We start from the raw sequence: 17,723 nt of genomic DNA on the forward strand, positions 1-17,723 counted from the left end.
GCCAAGATGAGAACGTTTTTTTGAGCAGCTTGAAATGCAATATATAATGCTTGAGGTCATTTATAATTGTAAATTCCCAGCAAAGTTGTTGGATTCCGTGCACTGATGTCATTTATAGACCAAAAAGTTTACTGTGAACCTGTGAAGTATCCAAAAGTATTTAACACATGTGTTTGATAACCAAATCTGAGCGACCACTGCAAAAAATGTGCGTATATCGGCAGATATATCAATGTCGCAAGGTGTACTCTTTAATATCGGTGTCAGCCCTAAAAATCAAGTGTCTGTCGGGCACTGGACGAGCGTACACAGACCATCATTTCAAGATTTACCGAAACGAGTGCAATATTTGTTACGACTCTGGTTAAGAAAAAGATACACGTGAATGGATTAGACAGAGGAGGGGCTAGAGGGGAAGATAATGAGTGAAGCTGCAGGAGCGAAGCAGGTAGAAACATGTCACAAGATTAATAGCTGAAACTTCAGTGTGGCTCTCGCACACCCTCCCTCTGTGTCGTCTCTCTTTCTGTTCATCTTTTGCTCTCTTCCATGCAGGTATGCAAGCACGTACACATGAGCAGCAGTCAACACGTCCTTTAAAGCGAACATGGTGCTAAAAACTCTAATTTGTTAAGTCTTGCCTTTCGAGTTGGTGTGCACAGTGTTTGTGTGTGTGTGTGTGTGAGGACTAGCTCAGCATTTCTGCATGGGGAGTTTTGTTTGAAGTGAGCACCTCCCTACAAGGTGATTTTTTCATCCTCGCTGCCCAAGCACATTCTCTCAAAATGATCTCCTCCCTTGTCAGCCCACACAACACAGACTAACACACAGAGACGCACACGCACACACACACACACACACACACACACACACACACACACACACACACACACACACAGTACAGTACAAATGCTAATCACCGTGCGCTTGAAAAGGTTATGTGCTGGTTTGTCTTCAGGATAATTGTGATGAATTCTTGCTGTTGACAACAAACGCAAGGCGTGATCGAGGCTTACCAGCTTATGTCAACATCTCATATTTCTTACACCTATTAATAATTGTAAATAATGTGTCCAAAGGGTTTTTAACACCTTTCAAAGTTGTTTGCTGAGATGCCAAGCCTTTCTTTGTGAATCACTCCTCACAGCTGCATCAATACTAGCTGATCTCAGTTTTCCTGTCAGAGGCTGCCTGGTATGTGTAGTTTGGGACACTGCTTGCTGTCCTAACCCCAGACAGAGCTGAAGTCTGTCTCCTTCTGCTGGCTTGCATCTGTTCCCAGTCAATGTGTTTCCTCACTGGGTGATTGTTTCATCGGCGGTTTTCGTAAAGCTGAAAGAAGATCGTAGTGTTTTCTGTCCTTATTCTAAGATAAATGACCTTCAACGGCCGTGCGCCATGGTGGGATTTGAAGTCTAAATAGAGCGTTTCATAGGAGTTTGTTCATCTGGTCTACATGTGTTTTGTGGACTGGTTGTGATTATCTTAGGTTTGGGCACCTCAGAAGTTTTTGTGTGCTCTTTGCAGACGATGTGGTTCTGTTGACTTCAGACATCAGACAATGACTTGCACTCAGATGAGAGGCAGTGGACAGGGTGGTAAGCATGATCAAGATTGAGGCCATGGTTAAACGCTGGAAAACTGTGGATTGCTCCCTGTGGTTCGGGAGTTAGATGCTGACCTCAATGGAGGAGATCAAATATCTCTCCGTCTTGATGGTTATTAAGGATAAAATGTCTGACGGACATGTTGTTTTGTGAGTCGCAAGACATAGCTTTCAATTTACCAGTAGGTCTACCTTCCAGCACTTTCCCATGGTCATAAGGGGTGCTGAGACCCAATTTTGACCAAGGTGGTTTGAGTGCTGGTCCAGAGCAAGTGCCAATTCTCTACCCTCTTCCAGATCTCTTAGGCTGCATTACAGTTCAAGTAACAACATATTTTGTAGGTTTTACTGAAAGCACCAATAATACCCACATTTTATGATTTCATATTGAGTTGGAGGTATCTGTTGGTTGAATGGTCATGAGATTCAGATATTCTCCACTCTCAGGGGGATAAATTCCTGACTTTCCTGTCTTTTGCGATCCCCTGATCTTTTCCTGTAACACTTGTGATTGTGAAATAGCTCAACAACTCTAACGTTGATTTCCGTAAATCAGATTCAGCCGTTCTTGCAATATGTCACTTTTGCATTGATCACTCGAATATGTAAACATGATCCCTGTGATCTGTCCAATTTTAAGTTGGATTGTGACCACATGGGGACATTTCAGCTTTAGGGACTGTCCTATTTGACACCTGTTATCACATAAACAGGTGCTGGTAACAGCATCTATACAATCTTATCATTGATCTATTACTAGTCCATTACATAACATGGAATTACTGTAACAGTACGATGGGGGTTGATGATGAGGAATCTGGGAATAAGTTAATAGTGGAGTTACAGGCTCGGTGATTTCAGGTGTTTGTCAGTTTTCTCTATGGCTCCTGTTTGACAAGAGTGAAACGGGAAATATCAAGTGATGGGCTGGAGGGATATAACAGAACTTCTTGGCGTGCATACACCGGTCGAAAACAGAGGGTTGAGTGTGTGATTTACGATGTGGTCTTTGTTTCCAAATTCCAATTTCCAAGTGCGCAAAAGGCCGTCCGTGTGCACTTACCCAGTCTGCTGACTTTGGCAAAGCAGGACAACCAGTGGAAAGTACCGACCCTGTGCAAATTTGGAATGGAAGGCCCATTTAACTGTAGGCTGGATAGAGTTATATCTGATATCTGCCGTTCACAGATTAACTGAAGTTATACAGAGGTCCCCAAGTGATGAGATAATGTATTCTATTTAAATCACACATTTTGATTAGATTAATGAGCTGATCAAAGAATAAATAAGCAAGACATTCCATGCCAGCTGTCAGTATCTGACAGATGCTCTCACAAAAAGTCTTAAGATTGGATAACCAGCCTGACTAAGTAGGAGTCTTTGCTTCAGCCGTCTCACAACCTTCCTTTATATTTCCTCTACCTTGTGCTCCTCCTCCTGGTATGACACAGTGTTTTAATAAGTCTGTGTGTCCCTGTCCCCCGTCTCCTCCACATTCTCTCCCTGTCTATCCTGTCCTGTCAGCTCTTTCCTTCCTGCTCTCCCACTACTGGCCGGCTCCCTCCTTCCTGGGTTTTTCCTTCCATAAACAGATCATAGTCGACACTGTCTGCTGCTGACTGAGCCAAGCACGCCGATCGGCCCGCTAGCTGACTCTTCCAGCACTGGAACGTGGGAATAACTCGCGTCCCCTCCAGCAGGTTCTTTGACTATTTAGTAGGATGTTGCCTGCAGACAGTGGCGGAAAAGAAATGCTGAGTCACACTGGGGAAAGAATTTATGGAACACAGGAAAACACTGATTCAATTGAATTAATACTGATAAGGAGCTTCCACACGTTTGCTCCCAACAGGGGCTGCAGCTAACAGTTAGTTTCATTATCCATTTAGAATGTCTGAAAAAGGTTTTATTTCCAATGTGACATCTTCAAACTACTTCTTTTCTCTGACCAAATAGTCCACAACACCTAAAGATATTTGATAATTATATTGATAATTATTTTAAGGTCTAGGTCTTTCTTTAACAAGAAATATGTATGAAATCATGAAGTAAAACATCTAGAATGCTACTGTTTGGTTGAATGGTGCCGCTGTGAAAAACTTTGGTTCCATTACATTACATTGTCAGCTTGAGAATATTCAGAAATCGTCAGTGGAGCGCAGTGAGGTGTGCTTATTTGCCAAGCAGTTAGTATATTCAAACATCTTTTGACTGCGGTTGTATTTTAACTATGCAAAGCTCTCCACCCTGACAGTGTTACCCGATGCCCATGTCATGAAGTCGACTGTGCTGATAATACATGTTAGACATCCCTTTGTAAGTGCTGCACAGGAGTCACTGTGAATCTTTCGAAAGGACCCACTTTAAATTTGATTATATGGTACTCCATTGAAAACTGATAGCGGTGAAGGTTGTGGCCTCGCTGATGCTGATACTTTATATAAGACAGTACGTCTTCACAGGAGAACGGCAGCTCCTCATCTACACTGGGCTAATATTTAACACAGACATTTAAATTGCTGTACCGATATGTTTTAAACACGTCCCCAGCATCAGCGTACAGAATAAAGACTCTGTCAAGTCTGTCTGGCGCTGTCAATTGCTCGATCTGTTCTCTGCTGACTTGTGTTGTTTGAACCAAAATGAACTTTAACTCTTATTTTAAGGGTTGCTCTGATATTGTTTACAGTATCCAAGGTTGAAATACCAGTTTGGGTATCGAGGAGTTGGCAAATCTGTGTTTACTGGCCCTGAAACAGTACTTCCCAGCAGCATCCCGCACTGCTTTATGCAGCTTCTACCCAATATCCATTAATGGCAAAAAAAACTTTAAGAACTTTAAACTTTAAAAACTTTAAACTTTAAAAAAACGTTAAGTCTAGGCACACTTCACAAAGCTTTTTCTGTCGTCTTTGTTGATCTTTGAGGTGTTTTTAGTTGTGACTGTCAAACTGGATAATTATTAGTTCTCTGGCATTCATTCCCTGTATCCAGTAGTATGGAATAATGATACTAATCCATATATACTGAAGGAAAAATTGCGTCTGAACACCTCTATACATTTTTCTTAAATATGGATGTGTTTCCTGATCTTCCTCTGTGTGTGTGTGTGTGTGTGTGTGTGTGTGTGTGTGTGTCCGTGTGTGTGTGTGTGTGTGTGTGTGCGCGCGTCCTCCTGCAGCTCGGACCCGAGATGTAATGAAGGAGTTCGGCGATGTGTACGAGCAGCAGTACGCGGTCGCCCTCTTCAACAGCGTCCGCTTTGAGATAGAGGGAGGAGGAGCAACGCAGTCGCAGCTGCTTCACAGGAAGGCAAGTGGTCATACAGACACAACGATATGGGACACACACAAACTACACAAACAATACTGTTTCCACCTGTGGCTGGATTTTATTGTAATCTTTGCCATTTTCTAACACATAATAACATATTCTGTCACGTCCTTAATTCTGCATGAAAATTGGATTTGAATCAAACATTTAAAGGATATTTCCAGTTTATCACAACGCAGATCTTATTTTTATAGACTTGGCCATCGTTTGTATCCATTATGATAACATCACACTCAGCAAAGTAATTGCTCACATCTGGGTAAACAGTAAAGTCACCACAGCTGTTAGACTGGCTCTAAACAAACCAGTAGTTTATCCTGATTATCTGAACCTCTTTATTTGGGGGTGATACTGAAAGTGAGGACATCTGAAATGTTGGTAATAATACCTTATTACTAGAGGAAAACTGAGAAGCCTATGTCAGGGACAGTAGGTCAAAGCTGAAGCAGGAAGTCATCTGGAAATGGGTGTTTATTATGGCCAGTTTGGAGAATAATTGTGTTTCATTTTACTTTGGCTAACACTATTCATCCAACTCTTTGTAATTCTCCACCCATCTGACCACATTTATCAATGCCACCATGTTTCCCACATTATCATTAAACCTGTAACGCTTCCACCAGTGTCGACGCATCTTGCTGTTAGAGATAACACTTACTGTCCTACCTGAATTGTGTTTCACCCCTGTTGTAATTTACAAATAGAGTAATTAACAACATTTGAATGGTTTGATCAAAATTGGCGATCAGCTGTAGAATTTAAGGAACTTGGATCTTACCACCTCAGCGCCATCCTTACGAAAAAGTTTCTGGTATCGAAGATGAACACGGTCACATCGTTGCTTGTAGCTAAATGAGTTGTGCTCCCATAAACTCCAGCGTAGGCTCTGTTAGTCAAACAGAGCTTCATGTCATACATGTGGCGTGAATGAGCGCATTCTTCGAGTCCGTGTACCAAACAAACCATCCCTCTGCTTCACCGCTCTGTGGGTTTTGTATTACTCCTCTTTTTGTTTACTGAGAGAACAGAAAGTCCCACTTTTGTCCATGTTTCAGTCACCGAAGGGGAAGTGGAGCACATTTCACACATGAACAGAGATGCTGTGTGGAATTCTATTTTGGCAGCTCATCTACTCTACTTGACTGAGTGGAGGCCGGCTGCTTGTGACAGAAACACAAAATGACATGAGAACAAACACTGTTGTTTAGAGCTTCAGCGATCATTTCAACTGTTGATTTACCTGTAGATTATATTCTCGCTGAATTAGTTGTTTGTTTGAAAGATGTTATTCCGTGTTTCCCAAATCTCAAGATGACGCCCTCAAATGTCACGTTTGGTCCGGAACCCAAAAATATTTCCGATGTCACAGAGGAGGACAGAAATATTCTCATTTTACAAGTTGGAATCAGTGAATTTGACTTTTTTTTTCATTCTTTTCAACTTATTTTTTAATTTATATATTTTTTCCTGGAAGCATTTCTGAGCTGACCAAACATTTCTGTGGTGACCAGTTTGTCCCTACAGCAGGAAACCGAAACCTTCTGGTACACAAGTACATAAATCCAAGAGAAAAACTGTTTCCACTGATTTAGTTAGAGAAAAACAATAAAAAAAAAAAAACAATCATATAATCTGATTTATATAACTCCACCCCGCAAAAGGTCGTGAGGGATCGTCACTTTCTTTCTCATCACTCGTGCGCACAAATTCCACAGACAAGTCACCATTTTCCAAACAGCAGCAAAAAAGTGTGTCGTATGTTTCAGCACTGAGACTCCGTTGTGTGCCCTCCGTTCCTTCCTTCCTCTGTGAGCAGTCGAAGTTGCAGTATTATTTGATCCAAGGCAGGAAATCTGAAAACAAAGTGGGTGGTGTGTATCCTTGAGTAAACACTAAACAAAGATCTCCACCCCCGCATGTTTGGAAACACGATTTAGCTTCAGGTTTCTTGCACAGTTAAGGAAGATGTGACTGAAGCAGTTTTTGAACTGTAAGAGTAAGAAACTTTGTTTCAATTTTGTTAAAAGATCCCGTTAATACATAATGTACAAACAAATGATTCTCTGTATCACGAAACAAAATAAAGTGAATGTTTTGTTTCATCATTATCTCTGTGACTTCTCAGGACCCTCTGGCAGGCCACTCCATCTTCTCTGGAAGTCTGTTTCAGTATCTGGAGGAGAACAGGAAGTGGAGGAGTCGCTTCATATCTGTGCCAAACAGCTACGCCATCAGTCTCTATGAGAGCAAAACAGTGAGTAATCTATTTTCTCAATTAAACGGCCGTCCGATTCATATATGGGTACTTGTGTTAAAACAGCTGGGGCGTGTTGCCATCTCTCTAACAGGCAAATGAGCGGGGCCTCCACCCTAAAGCTACCATCAACTGCGCCGGATACAAGGCCCTGGCCTCGATGGAGGAATACATGGAGCTGATAAATACCAGCCTGCCAGGTAGGAGGATCCAACGTGTTCTCATACTCATACAGCGTCCCTTAGCTTTGACACTTTAGGTTTCCCTCCAGTGTCAGGTTTTTTTGCAAATGCAGGGCTCCGCGGTCAAGTAAGCAATAATAAATATGTGATGTTGTGTTGCACCTAAAAAAAAAAAAGGCTGCTGAGAAACATTTCACATATTATAATTGTAACTTTTGGAATGTTAATAACATTGTGAAACGGTTGTGGTATGGTTAGGCTTGGATATGAAAGCTACTTGGTTAGGTCTGAGAAAAGATCATACTGACGTCATGCTCATACTTACAAGTTCAGTCACGTCGCTTATCTCACTTTAGTTGTGTAATTTACACATCTGAATTCTTCTGGGGAAACGTCCAGCGTATGACACATCCAGCCAACCTATCTATCCCCTGGATTTTTCTGGCTATTTGTACTAAACCATTACAGGTACATGTCTATAAACAACACCACAGGGCTAATAACAGTGTCAGTCTTAGAAGCATTGGGTCACTGACCAGGTTGCCTTATTTGATATGTTGAGAGTGAGACAACGGACAGAGAGAGTCATGAATTAATCTGTCATTAAATGTAAAATTTTCCTTATTTTTTACATATTTTAAAGGGTAACTCCACCAAATGTACACATTAAAGTGTGTTTGTTTGCTGTCTTCATGAATATTACTGCATATGTGCAAAAAGTAGTGGAAAGTCTTTTGTAGCTCCAGAGGAAGCTGCATGTCATCTGATAAATTGCCTTCAGTGATGTCACTCAGCTGTAGTTGCATCGTGGGTATTAAGCAGATATCTCTGTCACTGCTGTATCAGTTTTTATAATTTGCTTTTAAACTGTCCAGAATGAGTCCCACAGTGTTATGGGGGTACAATGCAGGACTAGTGGACTGCTTTTCAAATCTGGTGCCTACATTACCTACAATGCAATTCAGCCATTTATCAGAGAACATGCAGCTTCCTCTGGAGCAACAAAAGCCTTTATTCTACTTTTTCAACATATGTGGTAGTACTTCCCACTTGTTCCAATTCCTCTTCATATATATTTTTTTCCTTTTTTATTGTCTGTGAAGCCCTGTCTATGTTTTGTGGTTACTCATTTTCACTCTCTCATGTGACTTGTTGTAGGAATCAAGGCCAAAGTGGGCAGTAATCCATTTATCAAGTGTCCGTCCGAGTTCCCCCTCATCCTGTGGCACCCATACGCCCGCCACCACTACTTCTGTGTGATGACAGAGAAGGAGCAGAAGAAGTGGCACGCCGTGCTGCAGGACTGCGTCAGACACTGCGACAACGGTATGCACACGTGCACACGGTGACCTCACTACAGCTTAGGAAGACGTAAAGCACTAATCTCACCAGAAATTACCAGCAGCGCTGTCTTTCTCCCTGTGCTCCACCCTGGACAATTAGTGCCTTCTCAACTATTGTTGAAGCTTCAGCGGAGGGTGTGTGTGAGTGTGTGTCACACTGCGAAGCTTTCACACCACCTGAGTGAGCTGTGAGTGTGAGACGCTGCAGGAATGATGTGTATTTGTGTGTCTCGTCGTGGTCTTGGTTACAGTGTAACATGTTTTTGTCGTTGGATCAGAGCTACCTATGTTGAAAACTGTACAGCTCAGACTGCGTCACTCAGACAGTGGGCGTTTACACAGCTGAAAGAGGAATCAGGCTTATATGTCAAACTGGATTCCGTTCTAATTTCATATTTGGTCATATTAAGGGAGAAGATTCCTTTTTTTTAATAGATGTTTCTGCTGTTTGTCATTAATGAAACTGAACCCTTTCTTCAGTTGTAGTAAGCATAATCACTTTAAGTGCTGAAACCATTGGTGGGTTCATTTATTAGTGAATTAATTAAAGAGATAGTGTGTAACATGTAACAAAGACTAGACCTTACATTATCCCAAATATTTCAAACAATGCTCAAGGTAAAGCTGCGTTTCTATAACTTCTGGGGAAACCTCAGATGAGACGTCAGCGAGTGAGACAGGAAGTTGGCGAACGTGAAGAAAGCTTCACAACGTTACCTCGTCGGTGAACACTTCTGCCTGAGTCACGTAGATAGATTTTCATGGCAATCGTTGTTGTTCAGCAATAAAGACTACGACTCCCATAATCCTGCACTTTCCCTTCTTACGCCTTTTATTTTCATTTAGAGACCCCTAGTGGCAGAAATGACTTAGTGTGCCTTTAAGTAGTTATCAAATAAAAATGTCTGTGGAAGATCTGATGGATTTTCTTTTTTTTTTTTACCACAAATAATTATTAAATCAAACCAATAATAGATTAATCAATTTTGAAGCTAATCATTAATCAGATGCCTAATCCCTTCAAATTCCCAGGAGGCTTTCATTATGAAACATTTGAAAAATCATGTTTATCCTCACTCCAAAAACTCCAAAGTAGACTCTACCTCGACCACTGAGGCATTAACGGCCTCTGGGTTCCTCCAGGATAGAAAAAAAAACAACTTTTAAACTGTTAAAACTTAATACCTTTAAAATACCTTTAAAATGAGACAAGCATCAATTCCTAGAAATATCTGTGACAAACCGTGTCTAAAGAATTCCTAAAGATCAGGCTTGTTACATTGTATGTGCAGATGTGTTCATCCAAAGCTTGAGAAATGTCATTGTACTGACGCTCTGATGTACATGTTTTCCTCCCTGACTTCATTTGTCTGCCACCATTATTCAAGTGCGGCATTTTGTTTGGGAGTTGACGGTGTATTCAGGAGGATACTGCGGTGTGTTTTGTATTTGGTTCTGCATTAGAGGATGTTTGCTTTATTAGGGTGGGGACAGCTCTTGATCTGGTATTAAATGCTTCTTCGTGTGCTGGCATGACTCATGTGTCATTGTGTTGAGAGACAGAAGGCCGAGACATGCCGGAGGATGTGCAAACACAGTGTAATCCACATTTCTGTCGTGTTGTCATATCAGAGTGTGCGTTTCAGTTTGGCTCCCGTATGGCAGCAACTAAAGAGTCCTGTTTGCCACTTGGCATGTTGGCTGCAATTTACACACCCAGTTTAATTAGCAGGTATATTTAAATGTTAATTCTGCGGTACAATGCAGGGAGTTTATACGCTACCTTGTATTTTGCGGTTACGTGCACCGCATGCAGGCGCGTGTATGTGAGTGTGTGATCCTACATTCGGTAAGTTTCATTTAGAGCCGAGACAGTGAATGAGAATGAGTGGGAGCCTTGGGAAAGTTGAGATAAAAATACGAAACTGCAGAGATTCTGTCATAAACAAATGGCTGCTGCAGGGAGTGAGACTGGGCTTGTTTGGTTCCTGCTGGCTGTGAAGACAGGTGGTGTTGACAAGAGATTGTAGCTCAAGCGTAGATTACTTGTAGGGTTTTCGCACAGATTATGAATTCATGACCATATCTATACATTTATATCTTTATATTCATTTAGAAAAAACATACACTATATTCATTTTGAAGTCTTTGGATGGATACATATTAGTAGAAATGCAGCCTTTGTCTGACCAACAAAATGAAAAAATAAAACTACTAAGTCAAAAGGTTCATGTTACATGCAAAACTTAAAGTGTATCTTATGAGCCCGTCATATCAACAGAACGTATCAATTATTTAATTTTAAAGCCTTTATGAAGCGATACAGATGATGTGCCGATGTTATCACGCGTCCCCACTGAATACTATCGCGATACTGGCTAAAAAATGTAGGTGAGTCATACACAAATATGTAGTTTTACATTCAAAACAATGCTGTGTTATCAGCAATACAACCGCTTTAATACCGTGTATCAAATGAAACATCACCCACACGTTATCTCACCGCGCTGACAACGTCGCTCAGCCTTGTTTTGCACTCAGCCAACGGTCATGCCAACCGACTGTGTTGCATGAATTCAAAGCATTCTGCCTAGAAACACATGACAGTGCTTGCAGCCGTCTGTCATCAGTTTTACTTTGAAGACATCCACTGCAAGCCCAAAAGTTAGAGTCAGTTCATTGCAAAGATAGCCAAGTTCAGTGTCAATCATGAATCAGAAGCCAAACACCAACTGCAGTGCACACATTTTAAATGTCAAACAAAATGAGCCTCTGTCTGTATCCAGCCAAGCTCCCTCTTTACTTCCCAGCACTACCTGTTTGGGCATGCTCAGTCTCTGCCATACATTCCAGCTGTGAGGCTGGGCTCCAGGGATATGTTGTAAGGAACACAGTGTGTTGCTGTTTTACTGTCGCCATGGCTGGTGTCAGTGTGGATTGACAGTTGTGTATTCGGCCTGTGTTGACACGCCCAGACTCACCTCTGTCATGTCAGTGTTTGGAGGAAAACCAGAGCCTGTAAAAGACTTTTCCTGGGAGTGATAAATACTTTAACTGCCTGACCCCTGCCCTCTCTGCAGATCCTCATGCACACACACACACACACACACACACACACACACACACACACACACACACACACACTTGTACATGCCGGCTTTTCTGATGGGCCACATTTGGAATTAATCCATTTCACCGGTGCCAAGAAGTTTAGGTTTTGTACCCTGTCTGTTGGTTGGTTAGTTATTTAGTTATTTGATTGGTTGGTTGGTTAGTTAGTCAGTTAGATGGTCGTCAGTTGTTCACATGTTTGGTTGGTTTGTTGGTCAGTTGGTTCATTGGTTGGTCTGTTGGTTGGTTGGTTGAGTGGTCGTTTGGCTGGTTGATATATTGGTTGGTTGGTCAGTTTGTCTTATGGTTGGTTGGTACAGTGGTTGGTTGGTTTGTCAGTTGGTTGGTCATTTGTTCAGTTGGTTGGTTGGTTGGTTGGTAGGTTGGTTAACTGTACAGATTTCTTTATAAACTTTGATGGAGGATGGTCTACGGCCAAGAATAGACCCCATTAACTTTTGGTACTGATCTTGATAAAGGAACTGATCCACAAATTTTACCTCTCTTGGCGTTTTTGACATATTCGTTCTATAATATAATGCATGGATCTCGATAATAAGAACCGGGCCTGTTGAGGTGGCTGGTATCTATGAGTGAATACAATTTCATGCAGATCTGAATAAAAATTCCGGAATAAGCAGATTTAAATTCATTTTTGTTGACTGTTGGGCCTTGGCAGGGGTATGCACTCAACTTTTAATGATAAAACAATTCCTTGCAATTCTGTCTGGATGTTGAAGATAGAAGATACTCTGCTCACGTTGCCAGTCCGTCACAATGCAGGAAATGGTGCAGAACCCAGGAAGAATTAACCGCTAGCAACACCAAAGCTTCAATGCAAAACAGTCCCTCGGCTGCACACTAACACTATTCAGCTGGCTTTGATAACTTCAAACCACAAGTTAAATGTTCAAGCTGACACACTGAAGATCTATTTGAATCCACTAAAGCTCTTGTTGTTTTATCCTCCATCAGTCTGCAATAAAACAATCAGCCAACCGCTTTGCATCGCCTTAACAGGATGATTTGCAAAGTGCCCCGCTAACAGGTGACCTCATTACACTATCCTGCACAGCACAAAGCGGCAGCCTGTCTGACTGGTCAACGTGTCGGTCTGAATGTTTGCACCACAGAGTCAAGCGTTAAAAGACAAAAAGCCAAACTCAGCGGTAACTATGACAGGTTAAGATTAAACCGGGTTAAGTACAGTAGTTAAGGTTAAATGATAGAAATTAAGATCTTGACTGCCGTCGCTGGTTGACCTCTGTAAAGCTCTGCAGACCAGAGTGGAGTCACCATGTCCCTTCACCTCTGTAATCAGCCCAGTGAGTCAACTGTTGCAATGGCAGAAATTGGACCCAGTCACCCAAACTGAAATTTTCCATAAAGCTTCAGACCACTCAAAAAGTCTTTAGTGACAACGTTAAAGTTACCAGAAGTATATATTTTTTTAAAGCAAAACTGGCAAACTAGTTCCAGCGAGGACCTAAAATGTGGATGTGAATTTGGTTTTCTATCACTGATCTTTTGTTTTGGTTAGGGGTTGGCGACTTGGCCGAGTTAATATGATCGCCATACTGTTACGTACTGTGAAAACAGAGGTCTAGAAAACTCTCATCAAACTGTAAAACAAGGCAGTGCTGATATATTTCTCACTTAATTTGTATTAAGAAACAGATCTAAGTGCACTGTTTAGATGTAATACTATACTGTTTGTTACCAGCCCACCGCCGTACTGTTTCCTATTTCAAACAAGAACCAATGCCAAGAACAGCCCTCCTCACAGCACATCACCCATCAGTGGGAGTGTTCATCGGCCTGGTGCAGTTGCAATGCATTCTGGTTGTTGTAGGTTTTCTACCTTTTTATCAAATGGGAACACCACAGTCCTTTTTCTCTGTTTTCTCTGGTCACCTCTGGCGAAATGCTTCTTTAATCAAGATCCATTCGAAAATTAAAAAAATGTCCATTTTAAAATCTTCTCTCAGTTTTGAAATGCTCTCTGGCTTGAAATATCCAATTGTACCATTAAAGCACAATATTGCATTAAAAAAAGTTCCTCATCTGCCACATCATTACTTACGTTGCACTATTTACAATCAGCAGAGCCTGGTGAAATAAGTCATCCAATCAGTTTAGCCATCTAAATAGCTACATCTCTCTATTGGTTTGTTCACCTATCATGAATGCACTTACACAACTAAGAGGAAGTGAAAAAAACGCAATCAGAAGGCATAATTTTTGTCTCTCAAAATACAACATTTTTCATTACATTTTTTTTAGAATTCATCAAGAGGGTCATTGATAATAAAACCAATCATTATTTGTTGTTTGCAGCCCTTTCAGCAGGCAGCAGCACCCAGGGTGATAGTGCATCAAATTAGTAGTCCAAGAGCTGCTGCTGGGCCACGAGAGGACTATCAATCACAGCCAGCTCTCCTCCCCCACAGCCTTTGAAACCAACCAGCAGCCCTGTGGTCTGATCAGACCTCAGACTGATGCGGATCAGCAGGAGCAGACCTGCAGTGGGCACATTCAAAGGCTGACAAAAGAACATTTTAACCTAGCAGAGCAGAGTGCTTCATAGCAGGATGTATGATAACAAAAAAATAGGACATTTATATACTGCAAGTTACCAGACAATATTGAGAATATAGTGATATACAAAATCATGTTCAGTATTCTCTCATTTTAATGGCCAAATTCCGTGTGTTTGTCATGTCTGTGGCTGATGGTATGTTTCAGTGAGTGTTTATTGTACTGTGGGTTTGGCTGCTTCCATAGGGCTGCACCATATGTAGGGGGAATCCTACTCATGCACGTCAGTGGGAGCAGCAGCAGAGGGAGGCTTTGAAGCAAGTGTTTGAAACCTGCTCAACTGTGAAGGCAGGTGGCCCCAAGTCTGGTCTGACGATATTTGACGTCCAAATTCGTGATGGGTTTTTAGAAATATCAAATATATTTAACCCAAGAGAAACACATACACACACACACACATGCACACACAGATGCGAAGGCCTGGGAACTCATCCACGGCTGCTGCCAACCAGAGTGTGGCGAGCAAAGGCAGGGAGGGAAATGCCTCAAATAAAGGGACCGTGGTAAGTGCTGCCACATGTTCTATTTATACACAGCACACATACACACGCGCACACACATACACATGCAGTGCAGAGAAACTGTAATCTGTCCCTTCATCTGGTACGGTTCAGACACATGGAGAATGTGTAGTGGTTCACAGGCCTGGCAGGTTGTCAAAAAGCTTTTTCCTTTTTCTGTTGGCACAAAGAGGAAGTTTCCTTCGTGAGCAACGAGCTGAGAATGTAGAGGAATTTACTTTTAGCCATTTCAGACTGGTATCGTGGCCATAGAGTGACTGATTTATTTGATCACATCTACTATTTAAGCTATAAAAATGTTGAAATTGGAACATCCTTTAAAAATGATATCACATGACACACAATAAATCAGAAAACCACCATTGGTGAATGTTGCAGCCCTATGGCTCCCAGATGAGAACCCGGCCGCAAGAAACATGATTATAAAAAAAAAACCTGTAAAAATCCTGCTCTAACATATGGAACTACAATTCCCATGATCTTGAAGCTTTTGGGGCGATGTAAACAGGAAATATAATGTTGCCATGGAAACGAGTAATTTAACTGCAGGCTAAAACTTGAGCCCTGTTTTTTAGTTAACATTTGTTTGGATTCAAAAAAAAAATATGAACATGGATACTCATGGATATACATGCAGTTACTACTGAATACTGAAAACTTGAGATTCTCTTGATTGATTCTTAAGCAAGTACTAGTAATAAGAAGCATTTCTTTTGTGATTTTCTCTGGGCCTTTGAGGAAATGTATTTGAAATCCAGAGATTCAATTGGATATAATGATTTCCTTGAGAAGCGTGAGTCACACTGAATCTTAAAATAATGTGTTCATCATTGTTTGTTTTGACTCAGTTATGACTCAAAGAAGAATGAGGACAAGGTCTGACTCATTCACCTCATGGAGTATCTTTGACTCTCCTGAAATCCTCTGCACTAAAATGTGTGTGTGTGTGTGTGTGTGTGTGTGTGTGTGTGTGTGTGTGTGCGCGCGCGTGTGTGTGTGTTAGGGATTTTTAAAGTTACACTTTCATTGCGCAAATATTTGACCTTTCATAATGGTATGCTTGTGGCAGGTTAGCTTGAACGAGACTCTAGGCAGTAGAGCTTTCTGCTTCTCGTCTCACCTCAGCTCCACACGTTGTCTATCCCTTTTCCCAAATTTGAATTGGCAATTTGGGTTGAGCGAGTACTCAGCTGAGACTAGAATCCCGAACCGATAATTTATTTTTCATCTGACTAAAATGTGTCAATATCTGTTCTCGCGATGAAGGAAATTCCTCGCTGTGCAGCTAACTGAAGAATATTAAGTTTAGAAAAATGTGTTCTGTACATACTTCTCTTACTCTTGTGATCAAAAACACTGATCTGAGGTTCAGTGCTGAGGCTGTTCTATGAAAAGGTTTTCGAATAAATGATAAATAAACCACCTTCTGGTCGATCCATATCAATTCCAGGCTTAAACTAACAACTTTCGCCGACAGGTAATTGAATTGTTTGAATAAACAAAGATAATGATGAACTGTTCTCCCTATCAGCTGTGCTTGATTTTACCATGCAGATGTTCACGTAATGAACACCTACGCATGCTGCTTATGCAACAATCACTCATGTAGATAATACAATGTGAAGCCATCCAAGTAAATTATAATCATGGGGAACTGGTTGGTTTACTGCTTGGTCATGAACTCCTCACGAGGCCATGTGGCTTGTTGTTGACAGTCACATCATCAGTTTTGTTCCTGAGCGGTCTGGTATTAGGACAGTGAACCTTAAGCCGGCCTGCTGCTGCGTCCCTCAGACACTTCTCTCTGTGTTTGACCTCCAGGTGATGGCTGGTCGCTTGCCAACATGGCAGATGTCTGTGCCTTTATTTTTCCGCTGCGCCTCTAACCTTAGTTTCCAGTGAATTCTCATGAACACTTGTGCCAAAACAAGCTAACACAGCGACCCCCAGCCTGTCAGCGAAGAGTTAGTGAACCAGGAGCAGAGACGACTTCCTGTCTGGCTCTGCCTCCCCCCCTCTCCTCACTCCTTGGTCACTTCCTGTCTTTGTCAGCCTCCTCTGAGTCACATACTCACAGCCACAGACAAAACAACCTTGCAATAAAGACACGCACACTTGCGCGTTGATGCTTGTGCCCAGCAGTCTTCACATAAAACTGATTTTTCACTCAGGCTTGCTGGGTAAACCAAACATTCATCCATTATGCATTGCAGGAAACGTCTGCATTCTTGTCTCTCATGTGTTGGCACCTCAGGAGGAATCGGCCTCACAAGAAAGAAAGCGTGGACGCAGACTCATGTAACAGTTGCATGGGTTTTTGTTGAGCTCAGAAAATCTGTATTGTTGTAGTTAACTACTTTGATTTGAATAAATGTTCTAAATATTTCTTTCACAATTGTAAATGGACATGATTCAGTGGAAAGTGTAAAAGTAACAGCACTTTACTATGGCACTGGCATTTAAAAACCATCTTGGGTGATCCCAAGAGGACAGGTCTAAATACATCAGTTGACAGCTGGCAGGAGAATGCATCTCCACGTGTCTCGATCAGATTTCACTTCCCCGCGCTATATACCAACTGTTATATCAACATATCAACTGTTTCATACAGTTTCAGTTGCAAAAAAACCCCCAAAACAGGCGTGGCAGCATCAGAGATGTTGGGTTTATGTTCTGTTTTAGAAGAAGAAGATGATTGTTCATTGATTTTTTTGGGAAGAGGGTTTACCCCAACGCATTTTTTTTTTTAAATGAGCTTTATAACTTTTTTAACTT

At 41.5% G+C, this 17,723-nt stretch overlaps 1 protein-coding gene across 1 annotated transcript in view; it reads left to right on the forward strand.

The window, feature by feature from the left end:
* niban2a (niban apoptosis regulator 2a) overlaps positions 1–17,723 on the forward strand; it is a 34,659-nt gene that overhangs the window by 3,626 nt on the left and 13,310 nt on the right. Inside the window, exons 2-5 of the mRNA XM_030435799.1 lie at positions 4,788–4,918; positions 7,065–7,193; positions 7,288–7,393; positions 8,534–8,701. Coding sequence (XP_030291659.1) covers positions 4,788–4,918; positions 7,065–7,193; positions 7,288–7,393; positions 8,534–8,701 — 534 coding nt within the window. The remainder of the gene's footprint in view (positions 1–4,787; positions 4,919–7,064; positions 7,194–7,287; positions 7,394–8,533; positions 8,702–17,723) is intronic.

This window comes from Sparus aurata, chromosome 12, assembly GCF_900880675.1.
Source record: "Sparus aurata chromosome 12, fSpaAur1.1, whole genome shotgun sequence".
Classification (NCBI taxonomy): Eukaryota; Metazoa; Chordata; class Actinopteri; order Spariformes; family Sparidae; genus Sparus; species Sparus aurata.